Source organism: Amblyraja radiata, chromosome 20 (genome assembly GCF_010909765.2).
Source record: "Amblyraja radiata isolate CabotCenter1 chromosome 20, sAmbRad1.1.pri, whole genome shotgun sequence".
NCBI lineage: Eukaryota > Metazoa > Chordata > Chondrichthyes > Rajiformes > Rajidae > Amblyraja > Amblyraja radiata.
In genome coordinates this window covers 43,572,675-43,586,060 of record NC_045975.1, presented here as the reverse complement: position 1 = coordinate 43,586,060, position 13,386 = coordinate 43,572,675, and the positions used below count along the sequence as shown (strand labels likewise).

The 13,386-nt window shown below is 46.1% G+C and overlaps 1 protein-coding gene across 6 annotated transcripts in view; it reads right to left on the bottom strand.

Annotated features, from left to right (window-relative positions):
* The window catches only part of copb1 (COPI coat complex subunit beta 1), a 36,961-nt gene extending 23,994 nt beyond the window's left edge, over positions 1-12,967 (bottom strand). The window contains exons 1-7 of one of the 6 annotated variants that reach the window (XM_033038508.1): positions 12,846-12,967; positions 9,367-9,497; positions 7,117-7,346; positions 6,025-6,194; positions 3,301-3,415; positions 2,460-2,552; positions 588-725 (exon numbers count right to left, since the gene is read on the bottom strand). In XM_033038508.1, coding sequence (XP_032894399.1) covers positions 588-725; positions 2,460-2,552; positions 3,301-3,415; positions 6,025-6,194; positions 7,117-7,346; positions 9,367-9,457 — 837 coding nt within the window. In that variant the 5' untranslated portion in view covers positions 9,458-9,497; positions 12,846-12,967. Of the gene's footprint in view, positions 1-587; positions 726-2,459; positions 2,553-3,300; positions 3,416-6,024; positions 6,195-7,116; positions 7,347-9,366; positions 9,498-12,816 lie in introns of all 6 variants that reach the window. The other 5 variants (XM_033038507.1, XM_033038506.1, XM_033038504.1 and 2 more) reach the window with 5 other exon arrangements.
* Between the last annotated feature and the right edge of the window lie 419 nt (positions 12,968-13,386).

The following is a 13,386-nucleotide window of genomic DNA, read 5'->3' as shown; positions in this document are numbered from 1 at the left end:
CTCTCTCTTGAAAGCATCCAGAGAACCTGCCTCCACCGCCCTCCGAGGCAGAGAATTCCACAGACTCACCACTCTCTGTGAGAAAAGGTTTTTCCTCGTCTCCGTACTTTGGCGTGGTGTAAATGTAAATTGTCCCTAGTGTGTGTAGGACAGTATTAATGTGCGTGGATCGCTAGTCATTGCAGACTCGGTGGGCCGAAGGACCTGTATCCATGCTGTAGCTCTAAACTAAACTAATTTAAATTGTATGGAAACTGAAAATAAACTGATTTCTAACATTTTTATCCAAAAATGTGACCAATACAACATCTTGAATACTAATTGTTGAAGATGAGGTTCACCTTTTACAGATGCAGCTAGGAATTAAAAGCTTTTTGTTAGTCATGCTCAAGGGCACTCTTCACCTTCACATTTCCGCAATAGTTACGTAATACAGTTGTTATTTTGAAATAAATTTGATTAATTTATCAGCTTAAAAAATAATTATTCCAAATGTAGACTTCACTATCTTTGGTGGGTATCTAAACTTGCAACCATGATAGCCAAGCTTGTATAATTTTCCAGTTAATACATCGTAAAGTCAGTACCTTGATGGCAGTCGGAGCACTGGAGAGCGTGACTAAAGTTCCTGCGGCTTCATACTTTACTGCAGGGCTGGAGGACTGGAGGAGGTTGTAGATGCAGCGAATAAAGCGGGCTCTCTCTGTGGGATTGGCATGGCACACCTAACAACAACAAAAACACAAATGTGCATTGAACATTCAGCTTATATTTTGTTGAGTCGAGTCTGTTCCCCACATGCTGCTTGTAACCTAGGCCACACTGTACTGCAGCTAAATGGTGAGGCCCCATGTAGCTCATGGATCCAAAACGTGGATAACTGGATGAGATTGCAGGACCAGAATGTACCCAGTCATAATACATTGACAGGCAGAAATATTAAAACCTTTGTCCTCTGATCAATGTGTCCCTTTTAATAGTGCTTCCTGTTTGTCATTTACATAAAACACTACAGATCAGGCCTTTGGACCCACAACGTCCGTGCCAAATATAATGCCAGATTTTACTCATCCCCTCTGCCTGCACATGATTCATACACACATTCCCTGCATATCCATGTGCCCATAGAGGAGTTTCTTAAATGTCACTATCACATCAACATGCATGGAAAAATATCATGTAATCATTAAAAATAGCAGTTAATTAGTTCAATAAATGTAAAAGGTACTAAAACACAAAACAAAGACAGACTACAAATAAATCACCATTTATTTCCGGTTCCGATTACGCTGCGAGTCGGCTGCAGCGGATTTGTTGGTTAGACTTTTTTAGTTTTTTTAGTATGTCCAAAAGTATGTTTTAGTATTTCTCTGTATGTCTTGTGTGGGGGGGTGGTTGGGGGGGGTTAAAGAGGGGGAAACTGTTTTCAGGCACCTACCTTGACCGAGATGCGACTTTCTTTCTTGTCGCTTCTTCGCCCTCCCTTCTCGCGGTCTTATAGCTGGTTTGGTGCGGCCATTCCCGGAGTCGGGCCCAGAGCTTCAGCGGCGGCGCAGCGTGGACTTTAACATCGTGGACCCCCTTGCCGGGGGTCACCGGAGAAGCGCTCCGACTGCCGGCCTGCGGCCTACAGCATCCTGGAGCCTCGGTCTGTGGAGCTTCTGGTAGCACGCGTGGAGCGGACCTTCCATCGTGGAGCGGGCGATCCCTCGCTGGGGGTCACCGGAGAAGCGCTCCGACCGCCGGCCTACAACTTGAAGCCGCGGTCTCCGGTAAGGAGGTGGCCGATTGGGAGCTCCGGGCCGCTGGGTGTGCTCGACCTGTCCCAACGTCGGCGCTCCAACCATTCCGACCAGAGGGCTTGAACATCGGGCCGTCCATAGCGGCGACTACAGAGGGTCAGGGCCCCGACCACGGATGAACAAGGGAGGACTGTCTGAACTGTATTGCCTTCCACCACAGTGAAGAATGCTGTGGTGGATGTCTGTGTTGAATTATGTTGTGTATTATGTCCTTTTTTAATTGTAACACTGCATGGTAAATTACATTTCACTGCATCTTGTGGCGCATTTGACAAATAAATTTAAACTTGTACTTGAATGGGTCAGTTCACAAATCTTGTCCTGTACCAGGAGCCTGTTCCACTGTGTCAATGCTTGGAAGTCTGAACCCGCTCATGCCCCACTGCTGAGCTTCACAGAGGTCAGGAGTCCATTCCACGCCAGCACCGTCATAGAACTGCCAGTGGAACTCAGCATGCAAGACTAGGACCTCCAGCTTAACACTCACCCCCAAAACCTACCAGTATTTCCAAGAGACTAGCTGTTGTACCTCTCTTTTATTTCAAGAGCCATTCATTTGCAACATCAGCTTAATTTCCAAGTAAAAATAAATTGGTCAGAATTTTCCCAGTTGTGCAAACCTACATCCCCAATGAAGCTCATGTTTTGTCGCTTTACCTTGTAAATCAGCTCAACTATAACCAATTGCAGAATGTCTCCAAAGGTATGAACCTGATCAATGCATGTACTCAGGTAATCCAGAGCTCGGTCCTGGAGAAACATCACAAAAGAGGGTTAAAAATCATTCGTAGAACCGCAGTTACTGATCTAGATCTGAGAACATTCCTGCAATCGCACATACATAATATTTTAAATGCATTTTTTTTTACTATCTAAACCTTATTTATTGCAATATTATTTACTTTTTCCAACAAAAGATGCCATTTGATCAAAAGCAGACTCAGTGGAAGGCACCCGAGATTTACAGGAGATTAACCAAGTCATAATTTGGGACTTCATTACAAGAGTCGGCCATTCATTCCTCTCCCCCCACCTTCCTTTCACCGACTTGACCGTTGACCCTTTTTCGCGTCAAATTCCTTAACATTCTGACCAAACAAAATACATGTTTACAAAGATTTCACATTCTGAGCTGTGCTCCTTCAAAAGGATCTGCAGGTGCTGGTTTACAAAGAAGGACGCTAGTGCTGGAGTAACTGAGCAGGTCAGACAACATCGAGGAGAACATGGATACGTGGTGACGTTTCGGGTCAAGACTCTTCTTCAGAGGTAAGGGGAGTCCTGACCCAAAATGTCACCTATCCATGTTCTCCAGGGAGGCTGCCTAACCTGCTGAGTTATTCCAATACTTTGTGTCCACCTGTGAATGTTTCCCTGTTCTCTCCCTTTTGTCTGACGTCCTTAAATATGCTCATTTAAGAAAAGTTGAAAAGGGTATTGGAAAATTCACTGGGTACATCTGTGCTTTGTTATAATTTGTCAAAGATAAATACTTTACCTGATCGGCATGAATAAGCATCATGAAAGCATTCCGTTTACAACTGGCATCTTTTTCATTCACCAGGAAATCATGAATCAACTCGGGAGCATCGGGAATCAGGTTTTCAAAGTTCCTGGAAGGATTATAAAATGATTTCCAACATTGAAATTCACAGGAGATCTGGCTTTTCCTGATAAGAATGCATGTTACTGTAGCCTCCTTTTGCTCTGGTATTTTATTTCATTCTTCACATGTTAAAATTATAATGTTTTATTTTTAATTGTCTACTGTGTATTGTGTTCTTACTTGCGAGCAAAGCACCAAGGCAAATTCCTTGTATGTATACATATTTGGCTAATAAAATGTATTCAATTCAATTCATGTTAACCTTCAACATTTGGCGAGGTTTGCTAAGCAAAAATAAAACCAAGGCGATTGATCCTATGATGAAAAATTGTCATTGTTATTTTGTTAAACCCTGTGTTCCCTTATCAAAGCAAAACATTCCTTTTTGTGCATCTTTTCTCTATGAATAAATTGAATTTCGGTTTCAGACTGTGAACATCTATCGTACATCTGACTAAAGGGCCTGTCCCACTTTCATGACCTAATTCACAACCTTTTTTACTCATGGACATTTTTCATCAGGCTAGAAAAACGGCCCGACCTACTTGATGCCACGAGTACCTACGACTAGCACCTACGACCTCCTACGACCTCGTGACGACCATGCTGCGAGTAAGAGTCACGGGCAAACTCGGCAGAGGTCGTGAAAGTGGGGCAGGCCTTCAGTTATTATGCTTAAGAAAGAACTGCAGATGCGGGAAAAATCGAAGGGAAACTAAAATGCTGGGGAAACTCAGCGGGTGAGGCAGCATCTATGGAGTGAAGGAATCGGTGACGTTTCGGTTTGAGACCCTTCTTCAGACTGATGTAGAGGTGGGGGGCGGGAAGAAGAAAGGAAGAGGCGGAGACAGTGGGCTGTGGGAGAGCTGGGAAGGGGAGAATGACGGAGAAAGCTTGGACTACCTGAAATTGGAGAAGTCAATGTTCATACAGCTGGGGTGTAAACTGCCCATGCGAAATATGAGGTGCTGCTCCTCCAATTTGTGGTGGGACTCACTCTGGCCATGGAGAAGGCCCAGGACAGAAAGGTCAGATTCGGAATGGGAGGGGGAGTTGAAGTGCTGGGCCACCGGGAGATCAGGTTGGTTAGTGCGAACCGAGCGGAGGTGTTGGGCGAAACGATCGCCAAGCCTACGCTTGGTCTCACCGATGCAGAGCAGCTGACACCTAGAGCAGTGGTTCTCAATACCCGGGGACTGAGGCACCCGGGATCGTGAGATTTAAATATGGCCTAAATGTGAGATTTTTGCGCTGGTTGAACTCTGAAAAACTTTCCAGGGTCATCACTGAAAAGGAACCACGACTGAGCACGATCAATAGATGGGTTGGGGTGCCGGGACATCGCCGCACCTGGAAGACTGCTGGGTCTGGATGAAGTCAGGGGAGGTAAGCGACAAGTGTAGCATTTCCTGCCATTGTAGGGAAAGTACCAGGGGAGGGGGCGGTTTGGGTGGGAAGGGACGAATTGCCAGAGTTACGGAGGGAGCGGTCTCTGCAGAAAGCACAGAGGGAGATAATAAAAATATACGATGGGAGCCTTCAGGCAAGGACACCTTGATGGGAAGATGTGGCAAGTGGTGGGATCCCGTTGGAGGTGGCGCAAATGTCAGAGGATTATCTGTTGTATGTGACAGCTGGTAGGGTGGAAGATGAGGACAAGGGGGACTCTGTCCTTGTTACGGGTGGGGGCATGGGGAGTGAGAGTGGAGCTACGGGATATAGAGGAGTCCCTGGTGAGACTCATCTATAGTCGAAGAGGGGAACCATCGTTCCCTAAAGAATGAGGACATCTCCGATGCCCTGGTGTGGAACACCTCATCCAGGGTGCAGTTGCGGCGTAGACGGAGGAATTGTGAGTAGGGGATAGAGTCCTTAGAGGAAGCAGGGTGGGAAGAAATTTAGTCCAGATAGCCATGGGAGACAGTAGGTTTATAGTGGATGTTAGCATAAGTTATTATGTTAGTATGTTACATTTTAGTACAGTGTAACATTAACATGTCTTTGTTTCAGCGCTTACCCTATTATATATAGTATCCTGAAAGAGTAATATTTCAGTTGAGAAGGGGAGAATGAAAATGGGTGGGAAAAAAAAGTGGTGTGGATAGACCAGTTAAAATGAAGTTGATTTCCTCTGGAATACTGAAGAACAAAATTGTTTGAAATTAACAATAGTTTCAAAAAGAATAAAAGGGGAATGGTTTTCAGTGGCCAGAGCATCAATATCAGTGACCTTTGTTTAATTAACAGCGACCTGGGAGGTGGAAATGCATTTTTTTTAAAGGAATATGGTTAAGGAGAACAAATGCCATGTTAAGGAGCAAGAGCAGAGGATTGGGACTAATTGGTTTACTGTGGAATTCATTGCCACAGACGGCAGTGGAGGCCAAGACATTGGGTATTTTTAAAGCAGAGATTGACGCTCTTTACTGGGAAGGGTATCAAAGGTTACAGGGAGAAGGTTAGAGATTGGGGTTGAGGGGGAAAGGTAGATCAGTCATGATTGAATGATGGAGTAGATTCGATGGGCAGAATTCTGCTTCAACGACCTATGATCGACCAAAGAAAAAACACCTTTGACCAAACGGCCTCTCCCCAAGCTGCACGCGCTGATTTTACCTGTATATGGTGTAGATGGCCAACACAGCGTTTCTGCGTACATAACTGTGCCGATGTTCCAGGCAGGCGCGAATAGCTGGCATCAGAGGCTCCAAAAGCTCTGGTTCTTTCAGCTTGCATAAAAAGCGCAGAGTGGACCCTCGAATAAACTCATTTGGGTGCTGCAGGTCCTGATGAAGTTCAAACAAGAGCTTATTAGTATTTGTTACGCCCTAGGTAACACTGTCACCCATGGGGTTCACAGTTTCCACAAAGCTCCCGATTGTCACCCAAGATGGGAGGAATCAACGCAAAAGGTCAAAGAAATTCAAGCACAAACTACATTCACCACATGCCCTTCCTATTACCTATGATGCTCATTTAGAGCCATACCAGCCCCCAGCTCAAATTAATTGCTCAGACATTTCTACTAAATGAACACCTTTTTTTAAGTGCATGTTTTTTTTAAGTTTTAAGCGATGGGCAATTTATGTATGGATTTTCAAACATTTCATACAATTTTTTTAATTTTAAATGGCATTTTCTGGTTTTATTAAGGTGGAGCAGATACTGGCTAAAAAAAAATCTACACTGATTTCAAATGTATTCCTGGATCTCCACGACCTTACCAATCTTGAATAGCACAAGTAACATTTTAAAAATACACTTTTATAAACAGATCTAAAATGTTACCAGATTACACAGGTAAATGGAAAATGTTACATTTGTTATATGTAAATTGGCCTGATGCAGAAAAGCGAGCAAAGTCTTCAGCAGAATTTGCACAAGGCCTGTCTATTTCACCCAACTCTGCACAAATTTTTATTTCAATACAATAACTTTAACTTTCTAAATATGTATGAATAAAGCAGAAAGATTTCACGAAATAATCACGAATTTAGTCAATGGACAATTCTGAGCATTTCCCAGAGTAGCCTCAAGAAACAACTCTTGTAAAGGGCCTGCCCCACATGCGCGATTTTGTCCCAAACATTATGGAGGGCACTGTAGATATTGCTGAAAAACTGATTTGAACAGTGCAGAGATCAAATCTATGACTCCATTGTCAAATCTAAGATTCAATTGTTAACGCTAACCCCAGTCTTCCTTTACCTTTCTGTAGGCATCACACACAAGTATCATCTCCTGCAGCAACTTGCCGTCGGCTGTAGTTTTAGGGACAATCTCCCAAAAGACAAGCAGCAGCTTTTTGATGGTGTGATCCTGAAGCGGCAACACAAACCGAATAATGGTCATGAGTAGTCCAGGGAGCTTCTCTCCATTCAGAATCATGATGATCACTTTTTTCAATGCATCGGTTTTGGTCTTCACGTCTCCCTTCTCTGGAGGATGGCGGGGAAAGCGGGGAGAGAGAGTGAGAGTTAGATTCAAAAAAGCTGAAAATACCGTTTCATTTCATAGACCGTTAACATTTGAAAGATATTTGGACAGGTTCATGCAGAGGAAAGGTTTAGAGGGATATATCAGCCAAAAGTGGGCGTGGGACTAGTGTAGAAGGGACATCTTGATAGACATGGGCAAGTTGGGCTGAAGGGCCTGTTTCTGTGCTGTATGACTCCATGCAATTCTTGACCTATTAGTTCACAATGTCTATGCTAAGGCCTTGCAAAGAAATTTCCACAAGAAATATCCACTTACTCCTTCCTGTATTCCTACAATATATCCTTTGATGTTCTTCCAAACCAAGGCTGATTCCATTCTTTCTCACATTCTAAATCATAACAATTCACTGTTCAAAATCTTAACCCACAATGGCCTGAATTTAATCGCACTATAGGATATTGGCAACACATTGCTTTGGCAACTGCCTGCCTTAAATGAGGTGGTGACGATTTTCAAAGTGCATTTAAACGCCACCAGTTTGAGATCACATCAAGGCCAGAAAGGGCAAAATATGGCAGAAATCTATCCCAGGAGGATGGTGGCTAATGAGATGGATTACCAATTGCTTAATTCCCTTTCCTGGACCCAGCACGCTGATGCAATTATAAAGAAAGATTCAAGATTCAAGAGAGTTTATTGTCATCTGTCCCTGATAGGACAATGAAATTCTTGCTTTGCTTCAGCACAACATAGTAGGCATGACTATGGAACAGATCAGTGTGTCCATATAACATTGTATAAATACATGAATAAATAAACTGATAAAGCACATCAACGTCTCTACTTCCTGAGAAGATTACGGAGATTTGGTATGTCAGAGAGGCTTCTCTTGAACTTCTACAGGAGTACGGTAGGGCGCATATTGACTGGTTGCATCACGGTCTGGTCCGGCAACTTGAATGTCCAGGAGTGAAGAAGACTGCAAAAAGTTGTAAACACTGCCCTGTCCATCACCGGCTCTGACCTCGCCACCATCGAAGGGATTTGCCGGAGTCGCTGCCTCAAAAAGGCAGCCAGCATCACCAGAGACCCACACCACACTGGCCACGCACTCATTTCACCCCTGCCATCAGGAAGAAGGTACAGGAGCCCGAAAACTGAAACATCCAGGTGCAGGAACAGCTTCTTCCCTACAGCCATTCAGTTATTGAACACTACAACCTCAAATAAGCTCTGAACTAACATTCTTGACAAATTCCAGATTTATGTAATTGAATTTAAATTCTCTGGGCATTCTAATGGGGTTTGAACTCAAGACCGCAACTCAACTGTCCAGACTTAAAAATAAAAATAAAATAACTTACCCATTTGGCAACCATAAATCAGCCATAAAATTAAAAACATAAAACTGTTCAAAGGACAACATTCTCAAAATAATGTAGTTACACAAAAGGATAGGTGGCTCTGTTGACATTTTCTTGCTGCCTTCACCAAATTAACAAGTAACAGACTGCAGGCTTTCACTTTCATGATTTTCAACATCTTTTTGTTGGGGGGGGGGGGGGGGGGGAAGAGAGAAAAATACAGGCCCCGGTCAGAGTTCCAGAGCCCTTGGCTGAGGTCAGGATCAGCCGCCTCACCCTGCCTAGGCGCCATATTTTCAGGGGTAATTCCGGGGGGGGGGGGGGGGGGGGAGTTAAGTACGCTCTTGTAATTTTGTGTGGGATAAAGGATGTACTGGACCACCAGCTGCCAGAAAAATCTATGCCGGACCTGTATATCAATATTTGAAGTGATAATGTCCTTCTGCTGAGGGAACGCCCTGGTGTGGCATCACTTAGACAAAGTCCAATAGATACCACTTTTCAGGAAACTACAGAAAGGATTTATTTATAGTCACACTGGAACTTTTTATTTATCTCCTTGTGGGATAGATCCAAGACAATGCTAACATAATAATAAAATGGGCAAATTAACAAATACTGCACACTTCGTTATTCAATGGGAGAAGAAACTTACCCAAGTCTACTTTCAGACTGTTTTCATTAGGAGGCTCAGAGTCCAAGGAGACGTTTATGAGAGTATAGCAGACATTTTCAGCAGCCGTCATGATGGCAGCGTTTGTAGGGTACCCCAAGATGGCAGTTAATCTATGTGTGTGGAAAGAAAATACAGATTGTGAACCAACTCTAAAAATATATATATTGTTTAAAAGTACCACCTGTCAAGGCCATCAATTACTAATACAGTAATCAAATGTTTTTCTGATCCATCGCACAGATTCCAATAATGGCGCATCACATAATTCTGTTTGTATTTAATTGCAGCACAGTAGAATGATAAACTTTCCAGTGACCCTGAAGGTCATGGGTAACAGAGACTAGAAAGCTTCACGGGTGCAGAGGTACAAAATCAGACGAGTTTAAAGAGAGCGTGGAATGGGATGGGCCCCAGTTAAGTGGATGGGGAATGCAAGGATCCAGGGCCCCATTTAGTCACAGAGTTATAGAGTGATACAGCGTGGAAACAGGCCCTTCGTCCCAACTTGCCCACACCGGCCAACATGTCCCAGCTACACTCGTCCCACCTGACTGCATTTGGCACTCCAAACCTGTCCTTTCCATGTACCTGTCTGTTTCTTAAACAATGGGATAGTCCTTGCCTCAACTACCTCCTCTGGCATCTTGTTCCATACACCCTACCACCCTTTGTGTGAAAAGGGTTACCCTTCAGATTCCTATTAAATATTTTCCCATTTACCTTAAACCTATGTCCTCTTGTCCTCGATTCGCCTACTCCGGGCAAGAGACGGCATCTACCCAATCTATTCTCATGATTTTACACACCTCTATAAGATCACCCCTCATCCTCCTGCCCGCCAAGGAATAGAGTCCCAGTCTACTCAACCTCTCCCTATAGCCCAAACCCTCCAATCCTGGCAACATCCTTGTAAATCTCTGTAACCCTTCCAGCTTGACAACATCTTTCCTATAACATGGTGCCCAGAACTGAAAGCAACTCTAAATGCGGCCTCACCGACGTCTGAAACAACTGCAACATAACCTTCCAACTTCTATACTCAATACTCTGACAGAGGAAGGTCAATGTGCCAAATGCTTTTTTAACCACCCCATCTACCTATGACCACAACTTCAAGGAACCATGCACTTGCACTCCGAGATCCTTCTGCTCTACAACACTCCCCAGAGCCCTACCATTCACTGTGTAGGTCCTGCCCAAGTTAGATGTTCCAAAATGCAACACCTCACATTTCTCTTTATTCTTCCATCAAACATTCCTCAGCCCACCTGGCCAGTCAATCAATAACCTGCTGCAATTGTTCACAACCACCTTCACTATCTGCAAAACCACCCACTTTTGTATCATCAGCAAACTTGCTAATCTTGCCATGTATGTTCTCATCCAAATCATTGATATAGATGACAGTAACGGGCCCAGCACCGAGCCCTGATGCCCACCACTAGATACGAGCCTCCAGTCCGAGATGCAACCTTCCACCATCACCCTCCGCTTCCTTCCATGAAACCAATTTTCTATCCATTCAGCTATCCCTCCTTGGATCCCATGCGATCTAACCTTCCTGAACAGCCTACAATGCAGAACCTTGTCGAATGCTTTAAGGGCCTGTCCCACTTATGTGTCCTTGGCACGCAAATTACGCGACATCGTGGTCGCGTTGAGCCGAGACAGTCGAGCGAAGGTCGGGCGCGATTACATGCGTACGCACAGCCGTCTGGAGCGCGTGACGTCATTTGAAGATGGACACAAAGGTGGAGTAACTCAGCGGGACCGGCAGCATCTCTGGAGAGAAGTAATGGGTGACGTTTCGTGTCGAGACTCTTCTTCAGTCTGAAAAGAAGGGTCTTGACCCGAAACGACACCCATTGCTTCTCTCCAGAGATGCTGCCGGTCCCGCTGAGTTACTCCTGCATTTTGTGTCTATCTTCAATTTTCTTGGCTCCACTCTGGGAGTAGAAGTGGGGGCAGATCCGGACTGCAATGGCCGTGAGCCCCAAGCCGAGTTCGGCGATCGTTTGCCTGCTTCTGCTGCTGTTGCAAAGATTTAGTTCACTGCAAGAATTTTGGAGCCCCACGTGATGTCAGGACCGGCCCCACTTAACTCCATGCCCCTCCGCGCCTCCAAGTGGGATCGGCCCCGTGCAGCCATACGATGCCCGTACGCCTCAAGCGACCATTAGGTCGCGTAATTTGCAAGCCAGGGATGCGTAAGTGGGACAGGCCCTTTAGTGGATGGGGAACAAGGGAACCAGGGCCGCAGTTAGTGGATGGGGAATACAGGGACCGTGGCCCCAGTAAGTGGATGGTCATTTGCTTCAGTGTTACCAGTGGTGCCATGATACCACACTTGATAAAATGCTGCCTAGCTTTAAAATAAATTGAGTTTTAAACTTTAAGTGTCACTGTTCCACGACCCAATGGAGTTTAGCAAGTGCATGATTAATGGGTTAAATGGACATGTTGCAAGTTACGAGATGGCAGCGGATGTTATGTTGGCTCTAGTTCATGTAGAGTGAAAGAGGTTGATCACTCCCATCGGAACTACTGGTGCTGGTGCTAACAAAGGTGCACAGAATGGATCCACAATAACACGGGGCCAAGGAACTGGAGAAACTGGATCCTTGAGCAAAACACACAGTCCTCGAGGAACTCAGCAGTTCAGGCAGCAACCGTGGAAGGAGATGGATGGGCCTGTCCATGTTTACTACAGATGATCCTGACCCACTGAGTTACATAAAAACATAGAAAATAGGTGCAGGAGGAGTTCCTCCAGCACTTCGGGTTTTTCTCTACAAGGAGTTGCTTCAGAGTCTGCAGATAGACACAAAAAGCAGGAGTAACTCAGGCAGCATCTGTGGAGAAAAGGAATAGGTGACGTTTCGGGCCGAGACCCTTCTTCAGACCGAGCTTGTCTACATGTCAGCTGCCTTCTGCTCCTCATCTGTGACAGTAGCTTGGGCTCGTCTATTTAACGCCTGGCACTGTCTGGGCAAAGGAAAGGTTCACAACACAAACCTCCCTCCATTTGTAAACCCACACAAGGGGCAGCAGCGCTGAATAAAGTTACGACTCTGCAGCCTGGGCTTTAAGTTTAACCCCTCACACACACGGTTTACACGGGGAGCCTCGAGCTGGGCTGCAGCCTCTCCCGGCCGGTCCCGGGCTCCCCCTGCAGCCGAGGCCGAGGCCCCGCCGGGTTCAGGCCGCGCTCCCCGGGCCCCGCGCTCCGTCCGCCCGCTGCACCAGGACCGGGGCCGGGGCCGCGCTCACCGCCAGCTCCCTGCGCCCGGCCCTCCCTCCCTCCCTCCACCGCGGCGGCGCTCCCTCACTCACTCACTCCCCGGCGGCGCTCCCTCACTCCGCGGCGACGCTCCCTCACTCACTCACTCCCCGGCGGCGCTCCCTCACTCCGCGGCGACGCTCCCTCACTCCCCGGCGGCGCTCCCTCACTCACTCACTCGCCCTCGGCCCGGAGCCGCTCGCCCACCTCCGGCTGACGTGGACACGGACGGTGGCCGTCGGGACGCGCGCACCAAACGCGTTGCTACCGAACGCGTTGCTACCGGCCACGTCACTACTGCCAAGTCAGGCAACGCTGTACTCGACCAGTGTTACTTAAACTGGTGAATGGTTCACCCAATTATGGTGGGGTGAATGAAACTAGAGTTAAATTAATGACTTAATTTATTCAGATATTTATATATTTTTTTCTACACTTAAAAAAGGCAATAGAGTGGTTAGTAAGTTCTTAGGTAGCCAAAAGTGCTGGAGAAACTCAGCAGGTGCAGCAGCATCTATGGAGCGAAGGAAATAGGCAACGTTTCGGCTCCTCTACGCCGCGGAGTGGCCACAGCCACCGGGCTATCCTCGTCGACGTATGCTGGCTTAAGGCGGCTGACGGAGACGAACTCCTCCCTGCCACCCATGTCCAACGTGAACGTCGAGGTACCAGTACTCAGCACCCTGTACGGACCTTCGTACACCCGCTGTAACGGCGAG